Below are 26,198 nucleotides of genomic sequence, written 5' to 3'. Positions count from 1 at the left end.
ACTACCAAAACACTTCATTCAGGTCTCAAATAAACTCATTCTTCCAGAACACTAGCAAAGGTTGACAGCCGACAAACACACTTTGTCACCCACAAAACAATGACCTAAAAAACACTAACAACATGTAGCATTACGCAGTGTTTTCTTGTGTAAAACAAGGACACATCTCTGTTTATAATTTCAATATATGTTACTGGAATGAATCAGACATCATGCAGAATTCGTTAATATTTGTTTATGTATTTTTATTTTTTTGCACTAAGTAATCCCAAAATAGAAAGTCAAAGTCAAAAGTCAAAGTCAACTTTATTTGTCGATTCTGCCACATGTACAGGACATACAGAGAATAGAAATGGCGTTACTCTCAATCCCTAGATAAATAGCAAATGAACATTTAAATATATTTAAATATAAAAGTGATTAAAAATGCAAGTAAAATAATTAAAAAGTAAAAATTTAAATAAATAAAATTTTACATATAACAGAAAGCTATACAATATACAATATAATGGGTAAGTGACATTGAGTGTAAACCAGGCAGAGTAGTGCAATTAGGCAAATAGTGCAAATGGAGATTTAGTAATGTACGGTAAGAGAAAGTGTAACAACAAAGTCTTATGAGTCTTATACAAGAATTTGTATACACACCATCCACTGATACACATACAATAGTAATGCTATTCTACTCCATTTCTGGCTGGGTCCATGTTTACATCACAAAAAAACCTATTCAGCAGTTGTCTCCTTTTGTAATGAAATTGAAGGAGTAACATCTGTGCAGATGTTCATCTACAATGAGAATCAGCTGTGGCTGGTTAAACTGCATTTTTAGATTGGAAATATGTTTCAATAAAATATTGCTGTTGGATTTTGCTGTCTTATTCAGTTTTGCATTGTGTTATTGTTTTGGCCATAAGTTTAACAGTTTTGAAAACAGTATGTAAGCACATGCAAAATGTCCTGTACGTACAAAGATTTTTGGCAGTTGTTGTGTCTGAGTGAGAAGATAATTCATGAAATTTGAGAGATGTGGTCATTGAATGCATTTTGTGCCAAAACAATGATAACTGGTCCTCAGTTTAGCCCACATAGACTTCTGTTGTGCTCACTGTGTGAGGAGTTTTGCAAACGTGACCTAAGTATTGAGAAATGTGTCCTAGCGTCTGTAAAAAACTGTAAATGTATCTAACATATTCACCAACAGGTCAACAGTGTTCGGGCTCGTTGGCTGCTCCAGTCGCTTGGCTTGGTTTATCTCGGCTCCCCCGACTTCATGTTGCCACTTCACATTATTTCACTCCTAGTAGCTTCAATCTGCTTAAAGTCATTCACTGTTGCCATGTCAGTGCAAATCGTCTGAGGTGTGGTGGGAAGGTGTCTGCTTGTATGGAGACAGTCTGTATAAACTGATCCTCCTGCTATCTGAGTTGCTATTTTCCTGAGGACTGATAGGTCACAGGTGCTGGTTCTGTATAAGTTGATCTCTTTTCTTGAACATCTCATCCTCCAGAGCAGGTTAGTACTACAGTAGAAGTTACCATGAAACAACTGAACATTTTTGTAACCTCAAAACATGAACTAACTCACGAGGCTGAAGCTGCTGGTCCTGCTGCACAGAACTATGCACTGAGTTTTAAGCACTGCATTAAAGCTCCACAGTGTTCCATGACTGTTTCCATGCTTAGACTTGGTCAAACCTATTGTGAGTATAGCCATGAGCCACAGGTGTTATGAGGTTAACGTTTCAATTCTCGACTTTAGAAGGTTGACAAAAATCATTTCTGTTTAATGGCTCCTCTTAAACATGTGATCTGAAAAAGTAGCAAGACAAAATGTATATTTCCATGACAGTTGGCTTGTGAGTTGTTCTTTAAATGTCAGTCCCCCAGAAAACACTCAGACACACACAGTGTCCTCGCTTGCTTCTCAGCCTGCCCTCAGTTACTCTTTGCATCAGCAGTTGTATCACGAGGATTCCCCTTTTTCCTGGATTTACTGGAAAATCCCCTGAATGTGTGTGTGTGTGTGTGTGTAATGGAATGTGGACTCCTAGAGCTTAGTACAGTAGAGTATGCATGCTGCTCACACAGGTACACACACACACATGCTTTTCCACAGCAGTAGGGGAACTCTCGGTGGTTAGAGTTTAAACAGGAAAACAGAAACAGAGAAGGGTGTGTTATTGCCGGATTCCTCTCGCTCTGCATCAGCCTGATGAGTGGTTGCTGTGTGAGAGTGGAAAGCTTCCATGGTGCTCCTACCCCGCCCCCCACCACACACACACACAAATTACGGCTCCTGACTAGTAAACATTGTTTTGCTTTTATCTGGAAACATTATAGTTCCAGTCAGCCTCGTCCCTGTTACCATGGAAACACAACTTCAATTCAGCACTTTGGTGGTGAAACTGGAAATCTTTGCTTCCAGAATGATTTTTGTTGTCATCGCAAACTACGACGCAACAATAGTGTCATGAAGTGCACATGCACAGATTTACACATTTGGGTTAGGGTTTGGCAGATACTTGGCTGAGGTAGTTGTTCGGGCATTGTTATTGCTGCCATGGCTACCATGGACCCCGCTGGCTACACCCAGGAAACCCAACAATTTTTGGATTTTTGGATTTAACAGTGTGTCCTAGAAAAAGGAAATCAGACCAGTTAAAGTCACATGGAAAAGCATGACAAAGGAAAATGCTTGACCAAAGAGCTGCACTGAGATGGACCGTGGCACAGGAGTCATCGTGCACACTCATCATTAAACAAAAACAGTTCTGCTGACAGCACAGAGCATTAGCCAGCTGATCTCAGCAGCACACACACACACACACACACACACACACACACACACACACACACACACACACACACACACACACACACAGTCTAATAGGGTGTTCATTAACATTAGACTGATGTGTGCATATTGTTACATTCAATAGAAAAAGATATCAAGCGGTTCATGGAAACTATCTGTTACAGCATGTTAACTTAGAAATAACACCTCACTCTTTTCTAAATGATGAATGCTGATTTATAAATGTTTTATGAAACTGCAAATATTTGATGTCTCGTGACCTAAGTATTGAGACATGTGTCCTAGCGTCTGTAAAAAACTGTAGTGCAGACACACACACACACACACACACACACACACACACACACACACACACACACACACACACACACACACACACACACACACACACACACAAGCCTCTTAGTGAGGACCTTCATTGACATAATGTTTTCGGTAGCTTCTTACCCTAACCTAACCATAACCTAATTGTAATCCTGACACAAGTATAGTAGAATGCAGATTTTGGTCCTCACCAAGATAGCTAGACAGGAACACACACTCACACACACACACTCACACTCACACACACACTCACACTCACACACACACTCACACACACACACTCTCACACACACTCACACACACACACACTCTCACACACACACACACACACACACACTCTCACACTCTCACACACACTCACACACACACACACACACACACTCACACACACACACACACACACACACACACACACACACTCTCACACACACACACACACACACACACTGAGAGGTTGCCAATCCTTACGTACCTCATTGGTCTATTTTCCGTGACTCTGAGTGTGCTTTCCTGTCTTTGGCACAGCATCCTCACGGAGAACAATGTCCCATTAAATTAGCAGAGTCAGGAAGTCAACACACCAAGGTGACTGCCTGAACTTCCTCCTGCGCTCTTTCCATGTACTTTAGACACACACACACACACACACACACGCATGCACGCACGCACGCACACGCACGCACGCACGCACGCACACACACACACACACACACACACACACACACACACACACACACACACACACACACACACACACACACATCTTTACCAAACTGATAGACTGACTTTGGGCTCCTTAAAGACAAGACAATCATTGACATCTCATTTTAAGCAGAACACTAACACTAAGTTATTGCCACAACTATTTTTATATTCTCTATAGTCCATCCATGCATCCACTTTCTTGTACTCATCTAAAACTAAACTGACTCTGTGATTCTCTGTGGTCTAAGACAACATGCAGCATCTCCATGAGAAGCCTTTCAGTGATCATGTGACAGAAAACAAAGCAACCAATGAGCAAAGAAGTCGCTTCAGTCTCCAGATCCTCCAAAACTCTGTTTTCCAGTTTTCTGAACTATTTATTTTGGATAACAGAAATATTTTTATAGAATAAAAAACTGGTGTGTGAACCGTCCATCACAAAAAAGTATTTAAGTCAACATTATAATCTTATTGAAGTAGCTCAATAGTGCACAGGTTGTATATTCAAATATATTTAAGGTACAATTTTTAATGACACTTTCTCAGGGAAGCACAGTGGCACAGTGGGACTGTTGCTCCACAACAAGAGGGTCCTGAGTTCAATTCCACCATCAGGCCGGGGTCTGATGGGGTCTTTCTGTGTGGAGTTTGCATGTTCTCCCCGTGAGTTCCCTCCGGGTACTCCAGCTTCCTCCCACAGTCCAAAGACATGGAGTTTGGGGGGGATTAATCCAAATTGCCCATAGGTGGGAGTGAATGGGTGTCTGTCCCTGTGTGTAACAGACTGGCGACCTGTCCAGGGTGTACCCCGCCTCTCACCCTATGACAGCTGGGATAGGCTCCCGCGACCCTGAGAAGGATAGGCGGAAGCGAAAGGATGGATTTTCAAATCATATACGAGATTTCATTGGCTTATAATTATTGATTTATTGATGTGTATATCTCTTCCATGTTGATAATTGTCATTACTTGTATATCGCTCTGTGCAGTTAGATCTATAATGAATTTGCAGAACAAAAAAAATCTTTAGAAGAATTTGTTTGTAAAAATTAGTGCTGCTGTCCTGTGATGGCTCAGATGGTGTCCTAGCCAAAGCAAAATACCTTCTCTGCCGGCTGAAAGGATCCTGATGTTTATTTGTACGTCATTTCTTTAGAGGATTTAAAAATATTCTGATTCTGATAGATAAAATATGTAAAAATGTCATTACAAAGATATGTGGAATGACCCTTTTTTACTTAAGCACCTATTTGTGCTGTTGATGTATGTGATGAATATGGGTGCAAACGGCAAAAGAAGCATGTTGGTTTGTATAAAACAAAAGCCCATCCTGGAATCTGGAATACCAAATCTACTGTTTACTGGGACATGCAAATTATTTCTGGAATAATAAATGGTGTGGTGTCATTGGAAGGAAGTGTACCTGGGAGTATTTTAAGTGTGGAGAGATCCAGGCTCGAGGTTTAACCTTTCTTAAGTGATTTTCAGCACCCACTGCATTGTCCTTGACTTCAATATAAGACACAATGAATTGTAACTAGGCAGGTATTTTCCAGCACCCCCGCCCGGCAGGAAAGCCAAAATCCTTCATCTAAGGTCAAGTTTACCCAAGATACTGCAGCACAATACCTCAATAAAACCACGAGAACAGAACACAATGGATGCAGACCTCCCCCCTCCTCTACATGCTCACACTTAGCTCTCAGTGCTACCTTCCAGCTAAGACTTTGATGCTATCATCTTCCTGCGGACCAGATGGTTTTCCACGACTCTTAGAATCATCCCATGTGTGCAATTAGTCGTTTCATACGACAGCAGAAAAGCATCTCCACTTTCCTCACCTGACCATCCCCCATCCCTGCTAGTCCTTTGTCCCGGCCCCACCGAGTTCCTGTTTTGACAATAAAGGCAGTGTAAGGGGAGACAAACACACAATACATACAGCAAGTACTACATTCAGTACACAAGGTACATGTCTGGAGCCCAGTTGGATTCAAAGTTGCCGTGATGGAAAGAGGAAGACCCCCGCCCTCTCTTCCATCCCTGCATTTGCAGGCCAGAGTGCTGAATTTATGAGAAAAGAGAAAGATAGGCTCCCTTGGCTGGAATGTTATTGAGAAAGGGAAGATATGGTGGGTGGAAGATGGAACAGAGAGGGGAATGAATGACTATGGAGGCGAGCGTGAAGTGTTTCTATACAGGAATGCTTTACAGGGCGGGCCAGGGTCAGGCGAGGCAGGTCACACATACAAAATATTCCAAACAAGTAAAGTTCGGAAACTGCAAAGCTCACCAGATGCAGAGTGATAGGACCGCTATTCCAGAATGTCGCCTCCAGACAGTGTGCTAGAAGTCACGAGGTAATAAAAACCACAATGGTTCATCTCAGAAGCAAATGAGTGCAGAAATAAGAATCCCACTACCTCTCCTGCTGAGAGGTCCCGTCTCTGGAGGACGATGATACAGAGTTTCCAGGTTAACACGACATGACAGAGAATGAGAGCATGCAGCAGCCTGCAGAGACAAACATGGTTCAACCACAAAACTTTAAATGTCCCGGAGCACTCTCCTCCCCTCCGCATGTGTGTTAAGCACATCTTAATGATGTCAGCAGAAGGGTCAGAGTAGCTTTGTGCGCACACTGTAATTATGTTGTTTGCCCCTTTTGTCACAGCTGACATCCCACACAAACGTTTTCCTTTCATTCCTCTGAGACAGCTTCATGTCTTTACTCAGAATCGTCTCTGTTTATGATGGCCTCTAATGGCTGCACTGTGTGGAAAACCTGAAGTGAGTCACACGGCTCGGCTTGGTTAGCCTGTGAGTACTTGCACACATCGACAGAAAGAGGAACAATGCACAAACACACATAAAGCACTTCATGATAGCAGAGACATACCACTCCTTTTACCAATACTCCTATCCTAAAGCTAAAATTTGAATTGTGACTTCACCACATTAATCAGTCTTTTAATCCTGTATGAATCTGGATACACCAACCAGCAGAACCACAACGCTGCTCTGGACTGTGATATGTAACAAGACACACTATCAGCCTTAAAATGTGATAATATGTCAGTAATGTGTTTAGCTACAGTACGTTAACAAAACCTCTATCAGAAGAAATAATGTCATGATTTATGCTCTTTTCTCCACAGGATGAAGTGAAAGTTCCCTCGAAACTCAACATTTCAAAATCCATGAAGGTTTCCGAGTCTGTGTCGGGAAGCAGAGGAGGCAGTCTGCTCGAGCTCAAAGAAGCTGTGGAAGAGCCCGGAGAAGAGGGAGAAGAAGGAGAAAAGGCAGACAAGCCTCACGTGGACCTCTCATCGGACGAAGAGGGTTTGGAGATCGAGGAGGCCATGGAGGAGACTCGTGCCGAACGCATCAAGCGCAGCAGCCTGCAGCGTGTACAAAACCTGAAAACTGTTTTCTCAAAGGAGAAGATGGATAAGACCAGAGCAAAGACCAAAGAGAACCTGGAGAAGACCAGACAAAAAACCAAGGAGAACCTTGAGAAGACCAAGCAGAAGACAAAGGAGAACCTGGAAAAGACAAGGCAAAGAACCAAGGAGAATTTAGAAAAGACCAAGCAGAAGACCAAGGAAAACCTGGAGAAGACCCGCCACAACATTGAGAAGAAGATGGGAAAACTCGGGACACGCATGAGCGTCAACCCTGAGCGCAAGCAGAAGATGAAGACATCCAGCGACAAGATGAAGAAAGCCTTCACACCAGACCATGTGGTTTATGCCCGGTCCAAGACCGCCGTGTACAAAGTGCCCCCCTTCACCTTCCACGTCAAAAAGATTCGCGAGGGTGCTGTTGAAGTGGTTCAAGGCACTGAGATGGTCGAGGTGTCACAGGATCCCGAGCCCTTCAGTGAAGTGGACGCGGAGGCTGAGGAAGGAGGGGTGGAGGTGGAGATGGAAATGATGAATGGAGGTGGTGATGAGGAAGAGGCTGATGAGGATGAAGAGGAGGACAGCCACGATGCTTTGCAGGAGCACGAAGACAGAGACAGAGATAGCGATTAAAGATATAAAGCAGATGCTAACAAGATCATTGTTAGCATTAAGATTAAGATACCACAGAAAATTATGAGGCTAATTACAACCTGGGTATCATTATTATTATTATTATTTTGATTTTGGCCATGATTCCTGCCAATTAAGACAACATTGTGTTCACAAAAATGCTTTCTGGGAACATGTAATTCTCAGATTATCCGACAGGTGGTGCCCAAGACAATAATTCAGCCTAAAAAAAGTGAGCATTCAAACAGATTGTAATCATTCTCTGCAGCAAAACAGAACAATTATAAACACAACCAAACTAAGTCAGAGCTTTTGCAGGAGGCCGGTGATGTCTTTAACTGACCTTTGGCTCTGTTTGCATCTCACCTACATGTCTGCCTGCTTCAAAGCTCCACTGGCCCTGATTGTTCTGCACTCACAGTCAGAGTCAGTCTTTGTGTTAGGATTTTTAAAAGTAGCACCTGAGAACAGAGAGGAAACCCTGGAGCTATAACCATGAAGAGTGCTAACACATTTGGCTTTTCAGCTCTATAAGGTGATCATCTACAGAGGCCCCTCCCCCAAAAGGTCCTTTTTATGGACCACGTGCTAAAGGCTGCGCTGTTATTAAGACTACAACAAGTTATATTTTTTCCTTTATTTGATTACACATTATGGCTTAAGAATCACTATCCAAAGGAATATGTGACATTCCTCTCAGATTTCCAAAGGTGGAGATGATCATGAGCAAAGACCAGGATAAAGGGGAGAAGATGAAAGTTTGTTGTGAGCAGGGCTGAATTATTCTTAGAAAGTGTCCCTTTTTCCTTTGTCTGACTCACAGCTGGAGAAATGTTTGTTTGGCTGCAGATTCCCGACTGATAAATGATAAATTCACAGAGTAAATATTCACGCTTATCCAGAAATATCAAGTATCACACATGCTATGCTATTCCTTCCACCGTCTCTACTTACTAATGTTATAGTATTCTGCTTAATTTACTCTTTACTTAGAAGCACAATGATGTCTGTTACCAAGTTATTGTTGAGTATTTGTGTATTTGTATGTGATCACATTTTATATCAGGCTAATGTTCTTACTGCTGACAGACTGTAGTAGACTCGCTGTGTCTTTGTTGTTTTTACAGAACATTGTACGGCCATTTCTCCCAAAGAACAACCGTTATGAAAATGAAGGTAGTTAGGTCCATTACATTTCTTTGAGTGATCTTCTCCTGTGTTGAAAAAAGTCTTCTGTCATTTTTTATTGTTTTTTTTTTGTTCAAAAGACCGTCTGATATGAGTTGGGTAAAGAAGCTGCCACAAGGACCAACGCATCCTCAGCTTTTACAATCACTGTGTGCTCTCTGGAGCTTTTATGTGACTGCTGCAGACTGACACTGACCCCTAGTGTCTGGTCATTTCATCATATTTTCCTCTACACGTGTGTTCACCAATAAAACCAACAGCTCTTTTTAAAAGTCAAGAATTTATGTTGATTTGCATTTGAATGTTCTGCTCTGACTGCATCTCTGTAGCTCATTCATCATATATTTCTACAGGTGTTCTGTGGTAAGGGCAGGGGGCGTGGCCAGAAGCCAGAAGGCTACAAATACATGACAAATGATTCTAAGAGAGCTTCATGTAACTGTTCCCAAAGGTTTCTGCAGTGTTTGTCAAAGCTTAGTTCCCAGAGTCATCACCATTTGCTTTTCATCTTTGTATATAATGTGAATCACAGCCAGTGCGCTGCTGCCTGCGCTTCTTCCACATTTACATGTCAAACAATTGTGATGTTTGCACAGCTTGCAACAAATGACATTTATATGTAAGGACGGCTGAAATATTTTAGCATTGTCGATGTGCAGCTGAGACCTTTGGTGATTTGATGCTCAAACCACCAAAAGGGGGAAACAATGCCATGTCTGTGAGAGCAGTAACAACATGCAGCTGCACTGAAGCCTGTGCCAATGGAACAAATGTTCTTTACACTTAACCGTTTGCTTGCTTTTGTTTCCTTTGTAATGTTACTTTGCTTAACCACTAATGATTTCATTAAAATGCTATTTGGTTCACAGCTTCTTTGTCTTTATTGAACATTTTCTGCTGCTCTTGTATTTAAAAACGACTAAAACATTGATATTACAGAATTTGAAATGCAAAGGCATTTATTCATATATATTATATATATATTATATCCTGTGTGTGAAAACTTTGCACAATAAATTAGGACATTTGTTTGGTCAGTGACGTCTTTGTTGGGAGATGCTTCTTAGCCTGTTAATTTCCCCTTAAATGGCGCGTCACTGAAGGGAGAATGCATTCGTGAGTTGAGCAGCAGAGGTGAGGATGTCGGTTGTGCCTATGAAAAACTAACTTGCCAAATCTGCCAAAACAGAACATACATAAAAAGGCACATTTTTCTTTATACATGTACAATGACAATAAAGGTCTTTTCTATTCTGTTCTATTTTTCTGCTACTGGCTCTTGTTTGGTGTCGTTTATTGGATTGAAAGATTGAAGTCTGAGGATTTAACAGTTTATTCATTAAACAAACAGAAGCATGTAAAAGGAACCATCAACAGCTGCAACATACTCAAAAATAATCTGTTCTACTTCACTGAATGGGTTTTATTATGCCACCATATTTCCATCTAAAACATTAAAAAATTGTTATGTGAACATGACAAACGTTCACTGGTTACATTTTACAGAGTTCAGCTATTTAGCTCCAGTAAATCCAACAAGATTGATGTTAAATTAGCGCAATAAAATACTTCAGAGCAACATTTTACATAACATTTTCTTTCTTGTATCAAATTTTATGTACTTTGTGTAACAAGTAGTGTTATTGTTAAATGAACTTATAGACAGAAGATATTACAAATATCAACATTGTAGTTTCAATTAGATTCGTTTACTCAAATAACAAAATTGACCACCGATGAATGACGTCAGAGTTAACAGCATCCAACATTATTGTTATAACTAGTTCTTCCCCTTTTATCTTTCAACCTGTTGGTCTTTTATACTAAACTTTCTTCAGCTGTTGTCTACATTCCACAGAATTACTTGAGCATCACTTTGTGCTGAGGATGTCTGACACTGTCACAGTTGTACAGACGAATACAGATGTTGGTAAAGCAAAACACACACAACAAAATCACAACAAAAGTCACCTCAAGGCGCTTCATAGATACAGAGAAAAACCCAACAATCATATGACCCCCTATGAGCAAGCACTTTGGCGACAGTGGGAAGGAAAAACTCCCTTTTAACAGGAAGAAACCTCGAACAGAACCAGGCTCAGGGAGGGGCGGGGCCATCTGCTGTGATTGGTTGGGGTGAGACAAGGAAGACAGGATAAAGACATGCTGTGGAAGAGAGACTATGGCTGTGTCCCAATTCAGGGTCTGCACGCTTGAAGTATGCATTTCAAGTGCGGGTACGTCACCGCCACGCGACGACGGCTGTCCCAATTCGAAGTGTACTTCAAATGCATACTCCAAATGCGCCGTCGATTTCTCCAAATATCAAACGTGGTCCGGTGCACACTTCGTGGTCCCATATATCCCACAATTCATAGCGCGGCGGTGGGTGTGGATAATTTTGCCGCAAAATACGGCAGAAGGGAGCGGCCGAAGAGGTTTTTTTTTTTCCCCAAACTTTATTGAACTTATAAAGCGAACAGTCAGTCATTCCAGTTCGGTTTGTACAGTAGACATACAAGGGAAATAAGAGTAACAATATACAGTACAATGAAATAAGAAGGATAAATAAATAAAGGAGAAAAAAAGAAAAAAAGAGGGGGAATGTGACAGACTTCATAACAACTTTGTACTTGAAAGTGTCATGGTCCTGGGCCATGTTGGCCCAGTATTCTTAGTTTCTTGTATTTCGTTCCTTATTTAGGCCATGTTTCCTGAGTTGTCCTGTTTTGTTGTTCCCTAAGTGTTTTCCCTTCGTGACTCTTACCCCCTGTGTGCCCCTCTGTGTATTTATGAGCCCTCGTCTCTCTTTGTGTTTGTTCCATGTTTCCCCTGCCCATTATGTCTATGTTCTTCCTGTGCTCTCTCTCTCCCCTCCTGTCTGAACCCCCGTGTACTTCCTATTTTATTTTGTGATTCCCGCACCTGTATACGTCATGTTATGTTCACCCCGCCCTGTCTCGTTATGATTATCAGTGTCACCTGTGTTCCCCGTGTGCTCCCACTTCCCTCGTTAACCCTCTGTGTATTTATGTCTGCGTCTCCCTCAGTTCTGTGTCGCGTTCCCCCTCATGCTGCGTGGATTTCCCTGTGTCTCTCTGCGAGTGTTAGTTTATGGTTCCCAGTTTAAGTTTTGTATTTCCTGTGATCTGCCTTCCAGCATTAAAGCTGTGATTTTGGGTTTATCCCCTGAGTCCGTGAGTTTGCATTTTGGGTCCTCATCCTGCCTGCCACACAGCGAGCCATGACAGAAGAACGCGACCACGACATGGACCCAGCAGCTCACAACCCCTCCGCGGACCTCCGGGAAGATCTGATCTACACGGTGGAATATCACTGTCAGGAGTGGGCGACGCTGCCAGGAGGCGAATACCGGGAGACCGTAGCCGTTCGTCTACAGCGGATGGTGTCCGGACCAAGGTTATTATCGTTAACGAAAACTAATGAAATAACGAAAACTAGAAGTGAAAAAACATTTTCGTTAACTGAAATAAAAATAAAAAAAGGAAAACTAACTAAAACTGTAATGAGTGTTCACAAAACTAACTAAAATTAACTGAATTTATAGCAAAAATGTGTTTAGTTTCATTGATGTGTGCGTGTCATACAAGAGTCAAGGGTGAAAATGAAATTTAGTTTCCAGATTTTTTTCTTGCTGTCTCATTATGCCAGCAGGTGGCCAGTACGTTAGTCGAGTCGTCTGTGTTGCTCCGTCCACGCGCAGAATCATGTCAGGAGAAAGCGCCAGAGTCCAATTTGGGATTACTTTGAATATGACTGTGCTTTGGATAAAGCAAGTGTCTTGTAGTGGAAAGAGACAAATTATGAGGAACATTTCTAAAGGGAAAAAAATCCCACAAACCTTAAAGTGCACTTGAAAAGCTCACACAAGAAGGCTAACCTAGCTTACCTTGAGAAGGTAAGGGAGCACACTCAACCCTCATCCCCAGAAACAGAAGCTAACCCAGGCAAGGCAGCGTGATGCATCCCGAGACAACAGGACGGGGACATCTACATAACTGTGTGAGTCAATTGCCTTCAAAAAGTTTATCAATTCACTTGAACCAAAATTACGAACACCCGGTGCTGCAAGAGTTAATAGTCTCATTGGGGCCAAGATATACATTTTATAGTTGCCTGGTATCAATGGTTGTTCATCTGTCTTTATTTATTTATTTATTTATTTATTTATTCATTTATTTATTTATTTATTTAAAGAACCCATAGGTGGGAATGTGAGTTGTCTGTCTCTGCGTGTTAGCCCTGCGAGAGACAGGCGACCTGTCCAGGGTGCAGGGTATGGTAGCTGGAATAGCAACATACCCAAGGATAAGCAGAAGAGAATGACTGATATGATGAAACTGGGATTTTGTTACACTTAATTATTGCAAACACAAACTATAACTGAAACTAATCAAAACTAAACTGAAACTAAGGATTTTCAAAAAATCTAAACTAAACTAGCAAACAACTGGTAAAAACTAATTAAAACTGATATAAAATTGAAAATCTGAAGTCAAAACTAAATAAAAATAAAAACTAATGAAAATTGCAAAACTATTAAAACCCTGGTCCGGACTCCCGTGGCTGTTCGGCGCGCTGCGCCCCCACATCCGGGACTTTCTCGTTTCCACTGTGGGCATCCGCCCGGGGCAGCTGTTCCAGCATGAAGAGCCGGAAACGGTCAGAATCGGAACTATGAGGCTCACCACCGTTACACTGTCTGTTCACGTTTCGCTTCCACATCTTCGCCACCGCCTGACTACACTACGCGGAGCACGGAGATGCCAGAGGCAAGTGACTTCAGTGAAGAGGAGCGGCAGCAGGTGTTACGGGCGTATCGGGAGGACGAGCTCCGTCGGAAGCCCTGGCTCAGTTCCGAGGAGGAGCTCTCGTCAGCTGCCCCACCTCAGACCAACCGCCCACCCTCGTCTCCTGCTTCCTGCCTGGTACGGATGTGGTCGGAGGGCAAGGAGCCGGTCGCCACGGAAGGCCAGGCTTTGCCCACGGCCGCTCCAAAGAGAAAGCGGCGTTCCCGCCGCCGTCGCGCACCGCCACGGCCTGTTTCGCCCTCCACTGAGCAACACAAGGAAGCTGTGGGGGGCATGGACGTTGACCTCGAGGAGCAGCAGCGCGCCGCATGCGCGCAACTGGAGGAAGAGCTACGGGAGGAGCCATGGCTCGCTCCTGACTACGGAAAGGTTTTTCGCGTTTTCCTATTTTACTTTGTGATTCCCGCTGTCATGGTCCTGGGCCATGTTGGCCCAGTGTTCTTAGTTTCCTTGTATGTTTGTATTTTGTTCCTTATTTAGACCATGTTTTCTGAGTTGCCCTGTTGTGTTGTTCCCTAAGTGTTTTCCCTTCATGGCTTTTACCCCCTGTGTGCCCCTCTGTGTATCTGTGAGCCCTCGTCTCTCCATGTTTTATTCCATGTTTCCCCTGCCCTTTATGTCTAAGTTCTCCCCGTGCTCTCTCTCCCCCCATGTGTGCCCCTCTATGTATTTATGAGCCCTCGTCCCCTTTCGTGTTTATTCCGTGTCTCCCCTGCCTGTTACGTTGGTGTTCTACTCGTGCTCTCTCTCCTCCTGTCTGAACCTCTGTACTTCCTGTTTCACCTCTCCCGTCAGTGTTCAGTTCACCCCGCCCTGTCTCGTTATGATTATCAGTGTCACCTGTGTTCCCCGTGTGTTCCCACTTCCCTCGTTAACCCTCTGTGTATTTCTGTCTGCGTCTCCCTCTGTTCAGCGTGACGTCGTCCCTCATGTTGTGTGGATCTCCCTGTGTCTCTCTACGTATGTTAGTTTACTTTTCCCAGTTTAGTTTTGTATTTCCCATGTTCTGCCATTCCAGCATTAAAGCTGTGATTTTGAGTTCATCCCCGTGTCTGCGAGTTTTGCGTTTGGGTCCTCCTCCTGCCTGCCACACAGCCGAGCCTTGACACCCGCACCTGTATACGTCATGTTATGTTCACCCCGCCCTGTCTCGTTATGATTATTAGTGTCACCTGTGTTCCCCATGTGCTCCCACTTCCCTCGTTAACCCTCTGTGTATTTATGTCTGCGTCTCCCTCAGTTCTGTGTCGCGTTCCCCCTCATGCTGCGTGGATTTCCCTGTGTCTCTCTGCAAGTGTTAGTTTATGGTTCTGTTAAGGTTCACATAATTGAGGAAGGAGAGTACAAACAACCAGGTCCAGAAGATCTTGGTCAAACAATTGATTTTAATGAATACACGCGTGGGAAGACAGGAATTAATCTTCGACTTAATCAAAGCATATACAGATTTTTATAGCATCAGGGTTTGAATTAATGACGCCCCTTCATACGTCATAGACAGAATACATACATACGTCAAATCAAAACCACAATGACTTTTAACACAGTTTAAAAGAATGTTGTCTTTTATCTTCATGGCCGGTACATCCTGTCACTGCCGGATGCTCTCTTGTCATCTTGACACCTCAGCAGCAGTTCTGCGACAAACTGCTCTTTTGCAACCCCAAGCAAAACATGATTAAACTTCCACCTATAAATGATTCTCTCTAACTGAGTGTGTGTGTGTCGTCCTCAAATGCTCTCTAAATTCACCCGTTGCACTTCTGACCTTTTACCAGACCAGAGGCTCATCCTTATGTGTAATAACCTAACTGAAACTATATGTGCTATATTGAATAAATGTTCTAATCAAGAACCTCTACTAAAAGCTTAATAAAAGAATATAAAAGTATAACAGACAATTTGAATAACCTAGTAATTCAAATAGCCTCTGTGGAATACACCAGGCACAGACACACGCACACACAGGTATGTACTGCCAACTTCCACATTTATTGAAGCTTTGAGTGTTGAGTTTTGACAGCTGACTCAGTCGTACAGTCTGACAGCTCACGAGCCCAGCTGATCTCTCTTCTGGCCGCCCCTCCCCGTCTCACTATAAACACAGCGGAGGGAGACCATCATCAGTACATAAACACCATCAGCTGTTCTTACCGGCCTCGCAGCGCCGCCCTGTTGAGCCTTCTGCTGCACTCCTCCCCTGCAGCTGCGCCCGGGGCCACGCCTCCGCCACACACCCCCACCGCCCGTTCGAGGCCGGGGAGCCGTCCGGCCGAGCCAACTCCCCCCCGCGAGCGAGAGAGGAAATCGGCCACCGCCATCTGCGCCCCCGGCCTATGGATCACCTTGAACTTAAAGGGCTGCAACGCCAGATACCACCGGGTGATCCGGGCGTTGGCATCCTTCATGCGGTGGAGCCACTGCAGCGGGGCGTGGTCCGAACAGAGGGTGAATGAGCGTCCCAGGAGGTAATAGCGCAGGGAGCCGACCGCCCACCGGATGGCCAGGCACTCCTTCTCCACGGTGCTGTACCGGCGCTCGCGCTCCGCTAGCTTCCGGCTGATGTACAGGACAGGGCGGTCAGCCCCCCTCACCTGCTGGGACAAAACGGCTCCCAGCCCTCTGTCCGAGGCGTCAGTCTGCAGAACAAAAGGGAGGGAAAAGTTAGGAGTGTGAAGCAGCGGCTCCCCACAGAGAGCCCTTTTCACCTGCACAAACGCCGCCTGGCACGGCCCCGTCCACTGGACCAGATCCGGGGCACCCTTTCGAGTGAGATCGGTCAGGGGGCTGGTTAGCTGCGCAAACCCCGGCACAAAGCGACGATAGTAACCCGCCAACCCCAAGAACCGTCTCACCTCCTTTTTCGTCCTGGGGCGCGGGCAGGATGCGATAGCCGCCGTCTTCTCCACCTGTGGACGCACCTGCCCGCCCCCCAGGTGGTACCCCAGATACTGCACCTCCCTCCGTCCAACCGCGCACTTCTTCGGATTGGCCGTGAGCCCCGCCCCCCTCAGGGACTCCAGGACCGCGGCCACCCGCAGCACATGCTCCGCCCAGGTGTCGCTGTGGATGATCACGTCATCCAGGTAGGCGGCAGCATACGCTGCGTGCGGACGCAGTACCCGGTCCATGAGACGCTGGAAAGTGGCCGGGGCCCCGAACAGGCCGAACGGAAGTGTCACGAACTGGTACAAACCGTACGGAGTGGAGAAGGCCGTTTTCTCCCTGGCCTCGGCAGACAAGGGAATCTGCCAATAGCCCTTGGTTAAGTCCAGTGTCGTGAAAAAGCGGGCCGTGCCTAACCGGTCCAGGAGCTCGTCGACCCGAGGCATGGGGTAGGCATCAAAGCGTGACACTTCGTTCACCCTGCGATAGTCGACACAGAACCGTATAGACCCATCCTTCTTCGCCACCAGAACGATGGGGCTACACCAGGCGCTGTGCGACTCTTCTATTACTCCCATCCTCAGCATTTCCGCCAATTCCCTCTGCACGATTTTTCGCTTGTGCTCCGGGAGCCTGTAGGGCCGTGAACGCACCGTCACGCCAGGCTGCGTCACGAAATGGTGCTCGATGAGGGACGTCCGGCCGGGCAGGGGGGAGAACACGTCCGCAAAACGCTGTTGCAACGCGACAACATCCGCTCTCTGGGCCTGTGTGAGATGGTCATCACAAGGGAGGGAGGCGGGAATGATAGAATTTGGCACCTCAGGCCCCAACTCATCTCTCTCCTTCACCAAGCTCACCAGAGAAGCGGTTTCAACCTCTCGCCACAGTTTGAGGAGATTGAGGTGATAAATCTGCGTGGCTCCTCCCCTGTCCGACCGAGCGACCTCATAGTCCACGTCCCCGACTCGCCGTGTGACCACAAAGGGTCCTTGCCACTTGGCGAGCAACTTCGAGCTGGAAGTAGGGAGTAACACAAGCACTTTATCTCCCGGTGAAAATTGCCTGAGCCTAGCCCCTCTGTCATACAGGCGTTGCTGACGCTGCTGAGCCTGGAGCAAATTCTCCCGTGACAACCTCCCCAAAGTGTGGAGTTTTGCTCTCAGGTCCAACACGTACTGAATCTCATTTTTGGCGGGGCTCGGACCGTCCTCCCAGCTTTCTTTAATCAGGTCGAGCACCCCACGTGGCCTCCTGCCGAACAGCAGTTCAAAGGGAGAAAATCCCGTGGAGGCCTGGGGCACCTCCCGCACTGCGAATAACAGAGGGTCTAGCCAGTGATCCCAATTGCGTTCATCCTCGTTAATGAACTTCCGAATCATGGACTTTAAAGTCTTATTCAGCCGCTCCACCAGCCCGTCAGTCTGAGGGTGGTAGACGCTGGTCCGAATAGATTTAATGCCCAGTAATTCGTACAGTTCCCGCAGTGTACGAGACATAAACGACGTGCCCTGGTCAGTCAGTATCTCTTTCGGGATTCCGACTCGGGAGATGACCTGAAACAGTACCTGCGCCACACTCTTTGCAGAGATGGTGCGCAGCGGAACTGCTTCCGGGTACCGCGTTGCGTAATCCACCAGGACTAACACAAAGCGGTAGCCGCGTGCACTCCGGTGAAACGGCCCGATGAGGTCCATGCCGATGCGCTCAAACGGGACCTCAATGAGGGGGAGAGGGCGCAGCGGCGCCTTCGGTATGGCCGGCTGGTTAACAAGTTGGCAGTCCGGGCAGGACGCGCACCAGCGGCGCACATCCGCTCGGATGCCCGGCCAATAAAATCGGGCCGTTATTCGCTCCAGAGTTTTCTCGTAGCCCATATGCCCTGCCATGGGGTTATAGTGGGCCGCCTGGAAAAGCGTTTCCCGGCGGCCCTGCGGCACCAACAACTGGGTGTGTGTTTCCTCGGTCTGAGTGTCACGACTCACTCGATATAACCGGTCGTTTAATAAGACGAAACGCGGGTAGGTCTGCGCGGCCTCAGGGCGCACCACGTGACCATCAATAGCCATCACTTGGTCAAAGGCTGAGCGTAGGGTGCCGTCACGAGACTGCTCCAGTGGGAAATCACCCATGGGGGACACTTCCGGGGCCGGCGGGACGTCCCGTGAGGGACCCGCCGGCTCCTCCCCCCCGGAGTCGGTGTCGGACGACCCCGCGTCACCGCTGAATGCCGCGCACACGCTACACCCCGCTTCCGGTCGTGATCGCACCCCCGCGTACTGCCCCAGTAGCTGATGAAACCCCGGCCAATTGGTACCCAGAATCAGGGGGTGCGACAGGCGCGGGCTAACCGCCGCCGTTACTCTATGCATTTTGCCCTTATACTTTAATAACAGCGGCACTATGGGATACCTGTGAACGTCACCATGCACACACCTCACCTCCACCCATTCTGCCTCCAGCAATGCCCCGGGGCGAACCAAGCTTTGGTGTACGAGGGTCTGCGTGCAGCCCGTGTCCACCAACGCCTGGCGTATACCCCCTCGAGTCCTTACCGGAATACTGTATGTCCCTCCTGGACCGGGGGAGGGTGCTGGGGCGCCAGCAACGCGGAACACCTGCCCCACTTCCATAAGCGGACAATCCCTCCTCAGGTGCCCCGGCTGCCCGCACTTCCAACACTCCGGCCCCGGCGTCTGTGCTGCTCTCCGTGGCTCGGGGGCGGCTCCACTTCGCTCGGCTCCCCTGGACGGCACCAACGCCGCGAAAGGGTTAGTGGGGCTCAGCGCCGGCAGCCGCTCGGCCTGCCCTGGTGCCGGCACACGGCGCCTCGGGGCCGGCACTGGGGCCTGTTTGTTCGGCCTCCGTCCGGCGTCCCCGGGTTCCCCTGCTCCAGCGGCAAGGTGGTCCTCCGCCAGCGTCACTGCTACCTCCAAGCTTGCGGGCCGGTGGCACCGGACCCATCTCGCCGTCTCCGCTGGCAACCCCTCCGTGAACTGCTCCAGCACCACCTTGTCCACCAGCTTCGTCTCGCCCTCCGATGCCCCCGGTTGCAGCCAGCGCACCGCCGCGTCGCGCAGCTGCCGGGCCCAGGGGAATGGTCGGTCCGTTGTAGCCAGCCGACAGGCCCGGAACCGCCGGCGATGGTCTTCGGCGGTGAGCCCCAGCCTGTCCACCACCGCCCGGCTCACGTCCGGGAAGCTGCTCCTCGACGCCGGAGGCAGACTCAGGGCCGCTGTTTGTGCCTCCCCAGACAGCAGGGGGAGCAGCCGCGGAGCCCACTCCTCCCGCGGCCATTGGCAAGCCTCCGCCGTGGCACGGAAGGTCTCCAAAAAAATTTGTGGGTCGTCCCCGTCCCCCATCCGGGGCACCGCCACCGACAGTGGCGAGGGCTTCGGCGTGGCAGCGGCCCCGACCAGCCGTTCCAGAATTTGCGTCTGTCGGGCCGTCTGCTCCTGCAGCGCGGCCAGGTGGGCACGCTGGTCGGCCGCCTGATCCCGGCTCATCGTCGCCATCTCCGCTAGCATCTGCGCCAAGAATTGCAGAGGCTGGGTGGGTGGCGCGGCCTGTGGGTCGGACATTCCCCCACCGGCACTTATCCTGGGTTTCGACACCACTTGTGGAATACACCAGGCACAGACACACGCACACACAGGTATGTACTGCCAACTTCCACATTTATTGAAGCTTTGAGTGTTGAGTTTTGACAGCTGACTCAGTCGTACAGTCTGACAGCTCACGAGCCCAGCTGATCTCTCTTCTGGCCGCCCCTCCCCGTCTCACTATAAACACAGCGGAGGGAGACCATCATCAGTACATAAACACCATCAGCTGTTCTTACCGGCCTCGCAGCGCCGCCCTGTTGAGCCTTCTGCTGCACTCCTCCCCTGCAGCTGCGCCCGGGGCCACGCCTCCGCCACAGCCTCGTCTAACCTGCTCCTCAGAATAACTTAGACTCTGCTTTCACTCCTGCAAACTCTCTGCAACTTCCTGTCAACTGCAACTTAGTCTTTCTGAAAGACACACACACTGTTTAAACCTCTGAATACAATATCAATGCTGCAGATTATATTATTAATGCAATAGTAATAATGATGATTATTTACCAATAGCAGTAAAATAATTTCCCTGCTCCACAGTTCCTAGTTTAAGTTTTGTATTTCCTGTGATCTGCCTTCCAGCATTAAAGCTGTGATTTTGAGTTTATCCCCTGAGTCCGTGAGTTTGCATTTTGGGTCCTCATCCTGCCTGCCACACAGCGAGCCATGACAGAAAGTTGTGACAGTTCATTCGTTAAACATTTCTGAATAAATTTCAATCAATGATAACCTTTTTTATTGGAAGTTAATTTAAGAGAGTTTAAGTAATATTCAATTTCAAGTTCCTGTACACTATGCCGGCCACTTGGTTATGGCGTTCCATGTATGCCTTGCCTGCTAGCATCTTGCACCCTGCTGTTATGTGCTGGATTGTCTCTGGGGCATCTTTACACAGCCTGCACCTGGGGTCTTGCCTGGTGTGATAGACCCCAGCCTCTATGGATCTCGTGCTCAGAGCTAGTTCCTGTGCTGCCATGATTAGTGCCTCTGTGCTGTCTTTCAGTCCAGCTTTGTCCAGCCACTGGTAGGATTTCTGGATATCAGCCACCTCCTCTATCTGCCGGTGGTACATACCGTGCAGGGGCCTGTCCTTCCATGATGGTTCCTCGTCTCCCTCCTCTTTCTTGGGTTTCTGCTGCCTGAGGTATTCACTGAGCACTCGGTCAGTTGGGGCCATCTTCCCAATGTATTCTTGGATGTTCGTTGTCTCATCCTGGACTGTGGTGCTGACACTCACCAGTCCCCGGCCCCCTTCCTTCCGCTTAGCGTACAGCCTCCGGGTGCTGGACTTGGGGTGAAACCCTCCATGCATGGTAAGGAGCTTTCTTGTCTTTATGTCAGTGGCTTCTATCTCCTCCTTTGGCCAGCCTATTACCCCAGCAGGGTACCTGATCACGGGCAGGGCGTACGTGTTGATGGCCCGGATCTTGTTCTTACCATTCAGCTGACTCCTCAGGACTTGCCTGACCCTCTGCAGGTACTTGGTGGTTGCAGCCTTTCTAGCGGCCTCTTCATGGTTCCCATTTGCCTGCGGGATCCCCAGGTACTTGTAACTGTCCTCTATGTCTGCAATGTTGCCTTCTGGTAGTTCAATCCCCTCAGTTCTGACTACCTTCCCTCTCTTTGTTACCATCCGACTACACTTCTCCAGTCCGAACGACATTCCAATGTCATTGCTGTATAGCCTGGTAGTGTGGATCAGTGAATCGATGTCTCGTTCACTCTTGGCATACAGCTTGATGTCATCCATGTACAGGAGGTGGCTGACAACTGCTCCGTTCCGTAGTCGGTATCCGTAGCCAGTCTTGTTAATGATCTCACTGAGGGGGTTCAGGCCTATGCAGAACAGCAGTGGGGACAGAGCATCTCCTTGGTAGATCCCGCACTTGATGGTGACTTGTGCTATGGGCTTGGAGTTGGCCTCTAGTGTTGTACGCCACATCCCCATTGAGTTCCTGATGAAGGCTCTTAGGGTCCCATTGATCTTGTACAATTCTAGGCATTCCAGTATCCAGCTGTGGGGCATTGAGTCATAGGCCTTCTTGTAATCAATCCAGGCAGTGCACAGGTTGGTCAGTCTGGTCTTGCAGTCTCGGCTGACTGTTCTGTCTACCAGTAGCTGGTGTTTTGCGCCTCTGGTATTCTTGCCAATTCCTTTCTGTGTCCCACTCATGTATTGACCCATGTGCCTGTTCATCTTAGCCGATATGATGCCTGACAGGAGCTTCCATGTAGTACTGAGGCAGGTTATCGGTCGGTAGTTGGAGGGGACCGGTCCCTTCTTGGGGTCCTTGGGGATCAGGACCGTCTGACCTTCGGTTAGCCATTCCGGGTGTCTCTCGTTAACTAGCAGCTGGTTCATTTGTGCTGCCAGACGCTCGTGGAGTGCAGTCAGCTTCTTTAGCCAGTAGGCGTGAACCATGTTGGGCCCTGGTGCTGTCCAACTCTTCATACTGGAGACCCTTTCTTGGATATCTGCCACTGTGATGGTTACTGGACCCTGTTCAGGGAGGTCGCTGTGGTCTGCCCTCAGATCCACTAGCCACTGAGCATTGCCGTTATGGGTTGCGTCCTTCTCCCATATGCTCTTCCAGTATTGCTCTGTCTCCAGCCTTGGTGGTGCTGTTCTCTTATTATTGTTCCCTTGCCACTGAGAGTACACCTTTGCTGGTTCTGTGGAGAACAGCTGGTTTATTCTCCTGCCTTCTATCTCTCTGGTGTACCTCCTCAAGCGGCTGGCCAAGGCTGTGAGTCTTTGCTTGGCAGTTTCCAAGGCCTCAGGTATGGACAGCTTGCTGTATTTCTTATGCACCTTCTTTGTCGCACCTTTCTGCAACTCCGTTAGTTGGCTAACCTCCCTCCATGCTACTTTGATCTTGGCCTCTAGCCTCGTTGATCAAAACAATCATGTTTTATAGTCCTGTGGTCTCAGCCTCAGATACGCAACTAATCAAAGTGATGTCATGACAAAAATGAATGACTAACAAAAGATTTTTCTCCTTCATTTTTGTCACAGGCAACCTGAGCAGCACGACGAAGCGTATACTGTCCCATTTCACAAGCCTCTCACTTCCGCACTTCTCGTACTTATAGTACGCACCGTACGTAGTACGCGTAGTGCGCGTACTTCAAGCGTGCAGACCCTGAATTGGGACACAGCCAGAGGTTAATAACAAGTACGATTTAATGCAGAGAGGTCTATTAACACCCAGTGCATCATGGGTGTCACACACCAAGGAATAAAAAGGGGTTTTAAGATGCATTTTAAAAACTGGACAGTGAAGGGAGGTCTGAGTAAGGATGAAGCTCAGGTAAAAAAACAACAACAAAACAAACAAACCACAGAATTTTAAAATGAACTTGAAAACATACAGGCAGCCAATGGAGTCTGCCTGGAGGAAAATCAGGCTTTGCCAAGCACCTTAAATGATAAGAACTTGGCAGTAGCCCTAATTTGAGTGTCCAATTCAAAAATCACTGTCCATCTTAAAACCCAAGTTATTAACAAGTTTAAAATACACTGCCAGGGGTCCCAAATGAACAGAGGAGGAATCACAGGGGCTGCTAGGCCCAAACACAATCACCTCTGCTTTGCTTGAATTACATTTTAAAAGTTCAGGGCCATCCAAGTGTAACAAGTGCAGCATGACAGTCAGTCAAATTCTACAAAATCATTAATACAATGATCCAGACATGAAGGCTAAAATAGTCCAGTGTCCTACTTGAGTACAGAATAAAAAGCACACAGTCCAAGTCCACTTTAACAGGGACCAGCAGGTGTCCTCCAAGACCCACCACCCTGTAAGAAGGAGGCCAGTGATCACTCCGGCCTCAGCAACTCCACTCTGAGGCATAGTGTAGGTGTTGGCCTGCACAGAGACAAACTATCACAACCCACAGAGGAGCAAACTATCCATCATAAACATATCAGGTCATATTTCATACCTGCACAGAGAGAAAAAATATCACAGCAGTGTTTGTAGTGCGGGCTGTAAGTAGACAGGGCATCAGTGTAATCAAATACACCTGCCTTCAATTAGTCCAACAACATCACAGCCAGTGCCTCACAGCAAATATGACACACAAAACCACTGCTAAACTAGTCGCACAAACAGAGATGAATTAATAAAGGCAACATCAGTCCACCATGTTAGACAAGTGTTAATATCTTCTGCCAGAAGTGAGTTAATACAGAAGGCAGCTTTCTGCTTCAGAGGCAGATAAATCTGGCAGTCGTCAGCATGACAGTGGAAGGATATTCCATGATCTCCAGCCCTGTAAATACAATGAAAAACAGACCTAGAATTGAATTCAATTTTATTCATATAGCGCCAAATCACAACAAAAGTCACCTCAAGGCGCGTCATAGATACAGAGAAAAACCCAACAATCATATGACCCCCTATGAGCAAGCACTTTGGCGACAGTGGGAAGGAAAAACTCCCTTTTAACAGGAAGAAACCTCGAACACAACCAGGCTCAGGGAGGGGCGGGGCCATCTGCTGTAATTGGTTGGGGTGAGAGAAGGAAGACAGGATAAAGACATGCTGTGGAAGAGAGACAGAGATTAATAACAAGTACGATTTAATGAAGAGAGGTCTATTAACACCCAGTGCATCATGGGAATCCCCCGGCAGCCTACGCCTATTGCAGCATAACTAAGGGAGGATTCAGGGTCACCTGGTCCAGCCCTAACTATATGCTTTAGCAAAAAGGAAAGTTTGAAGCCTAATCTTGAAAGTAGAGATAGTGTCTGTCTCCTGAATCCAAACTGGAAGCTGGTTCCACAGAAGAGGAGCCTGAAAACTGAAGGCTCTGCCTCCCATTCTACTTTTAAATACTCTAGGAACAACAAGTAGGCCTGCAGAGCGAGAGCGAAGTGCTCTAATAGGGTGATATGGTACTACAAGGTCATTAAGATGAGATGGGGCCTGATTATTTAAGACCTTGTATGTGAGGAGCAGGATTTTGAATTCTGGATTTAACAGGAAGCCAAAACAGGAGAAATCTGCTCTCTCTTTCTAGTCCCTGTCAGGACTCTTGCTGCAGCATTTTGGATTAGCTGAAGGCTTTTCAGGGAGTTTTTAGGACTTCCTGATAATAATGAATTACAGTCACCCAGCCTGGAAGTAATAAATGCATGAACTAGTTTTTCTGCGTCACTCTGAGACAGGATATTATGGAGGTTTTTAAAACCTGATTGGAAGACCTCTAAGATACCATTCTAATTTAAAAAGAATAAAATCAATTGGGAATATACAATTTTCTCCAGGAGACAGAAAAGGCAGCTTGGAGATAGTTAACCACTACAGTGTGGTCCACATTAGATTAGACTGAAGCAGTAAAGTCAGGGTCAGACTGTGTCACAGAATAAAAACGGGTTTTAAGACGTGTTTTTAAAAAAAATGGACAATGAAGGGGCCTCCCTGAGAAAGAAACAATTCTTAACTTTATATGTCAGCACTTTGTTACTAGCAGCCTGTCACAGGTAATTTGTTCCCAATTCTTGAATGAAAAATGCCAAAAATAACAGTTTAAAAGTATAAACTTGTATTTTTACGCCACCAAAGAGCTATTATCTGAAAACTTGGCACATCTCAGGATCGTGTGCAATGTGTCCTTAAAAAGTCTGAAAAAATTGAACAAGTGGAGAATAGATCTGCTATAGTTTACAGCAGATGCTGTTCATTAGCTGTAAACTATCTACAGCAGATGAACTGCATCTCAAAGTCACGCCCTTAAGAAAGAGGATACAATCCTGGACAGACCTGAGAGATGGCCCTTCAGCTAATCCATCTTCTATTCACTGA

The 26,198-nt window shown here is 46.9% G+C and overlaps 2 protein-coding genes across 2 annotated transcripts in view; one reads left to right on the top strand and one right to left on the bottom strand.

The window, feature by feature from the left end:
* Positions 1-9,939, top strand: part of cavin1b (caveolae associated protein 1b) — a 33,404-nt gene extending 23,465 nt beyond the window's left edge. The window contains exon 2 of the mRNA XM_004570355.5: positions 7,005-9,939. Coding sequence (XP_004570412.1) covers positions 7,005-7,883 — 879 coding nt within the window. The 3' untranslated portion in view covers positions 7,884-9,939. The remainder of the gene's footprint in view (positions 1-7,004) is intronic.
* A 5,902-nt stretch (positions 9,940-15,841) lies between these two features.
* Positions 15,842-20,370, bottom strand: LOC143419988 (uncharacterized). The gene is made up of 2 exons (XM_076887851.1): positions 19,345-20,370; positions 15,842-16,542 (listed from the first exon to the last, which is right to left on the bottom strand). Exons 1-2 carry the CDS (start codon positions 20,368-20,370, stop codon positions 16,054-16,056), a joined length of 1,515 nt encoding a protein of 504 aa, XP_076743966.1. The 3' UTR covers positions 15,842-16,053.
* Positions 20,371-26,198: the final 5,828 nt, after the last annotated feature.

The sequence above is a fragment of the Maylandia zebra genome, linkage group LG8 (assembly GCF_041146795.1).
Source record: "Maylandia zebra isolate NMK-2024a linkage group LG8, Mzebra_GT3a, whole genome shotgun sequence".
Classification (NCBI taxonomy): domain Eukaryota; kingdom Metazoa; phylum Chordata; class Actinopteri; order Cichliformes; family Cichlidae; genus Maylandia; species Maylandia zebra.
The sequence above is the reverse complement of the archived record's forward strand: the minus strand, read 5'-3'. Positions and strand labels throughout refer to the sequence as shown.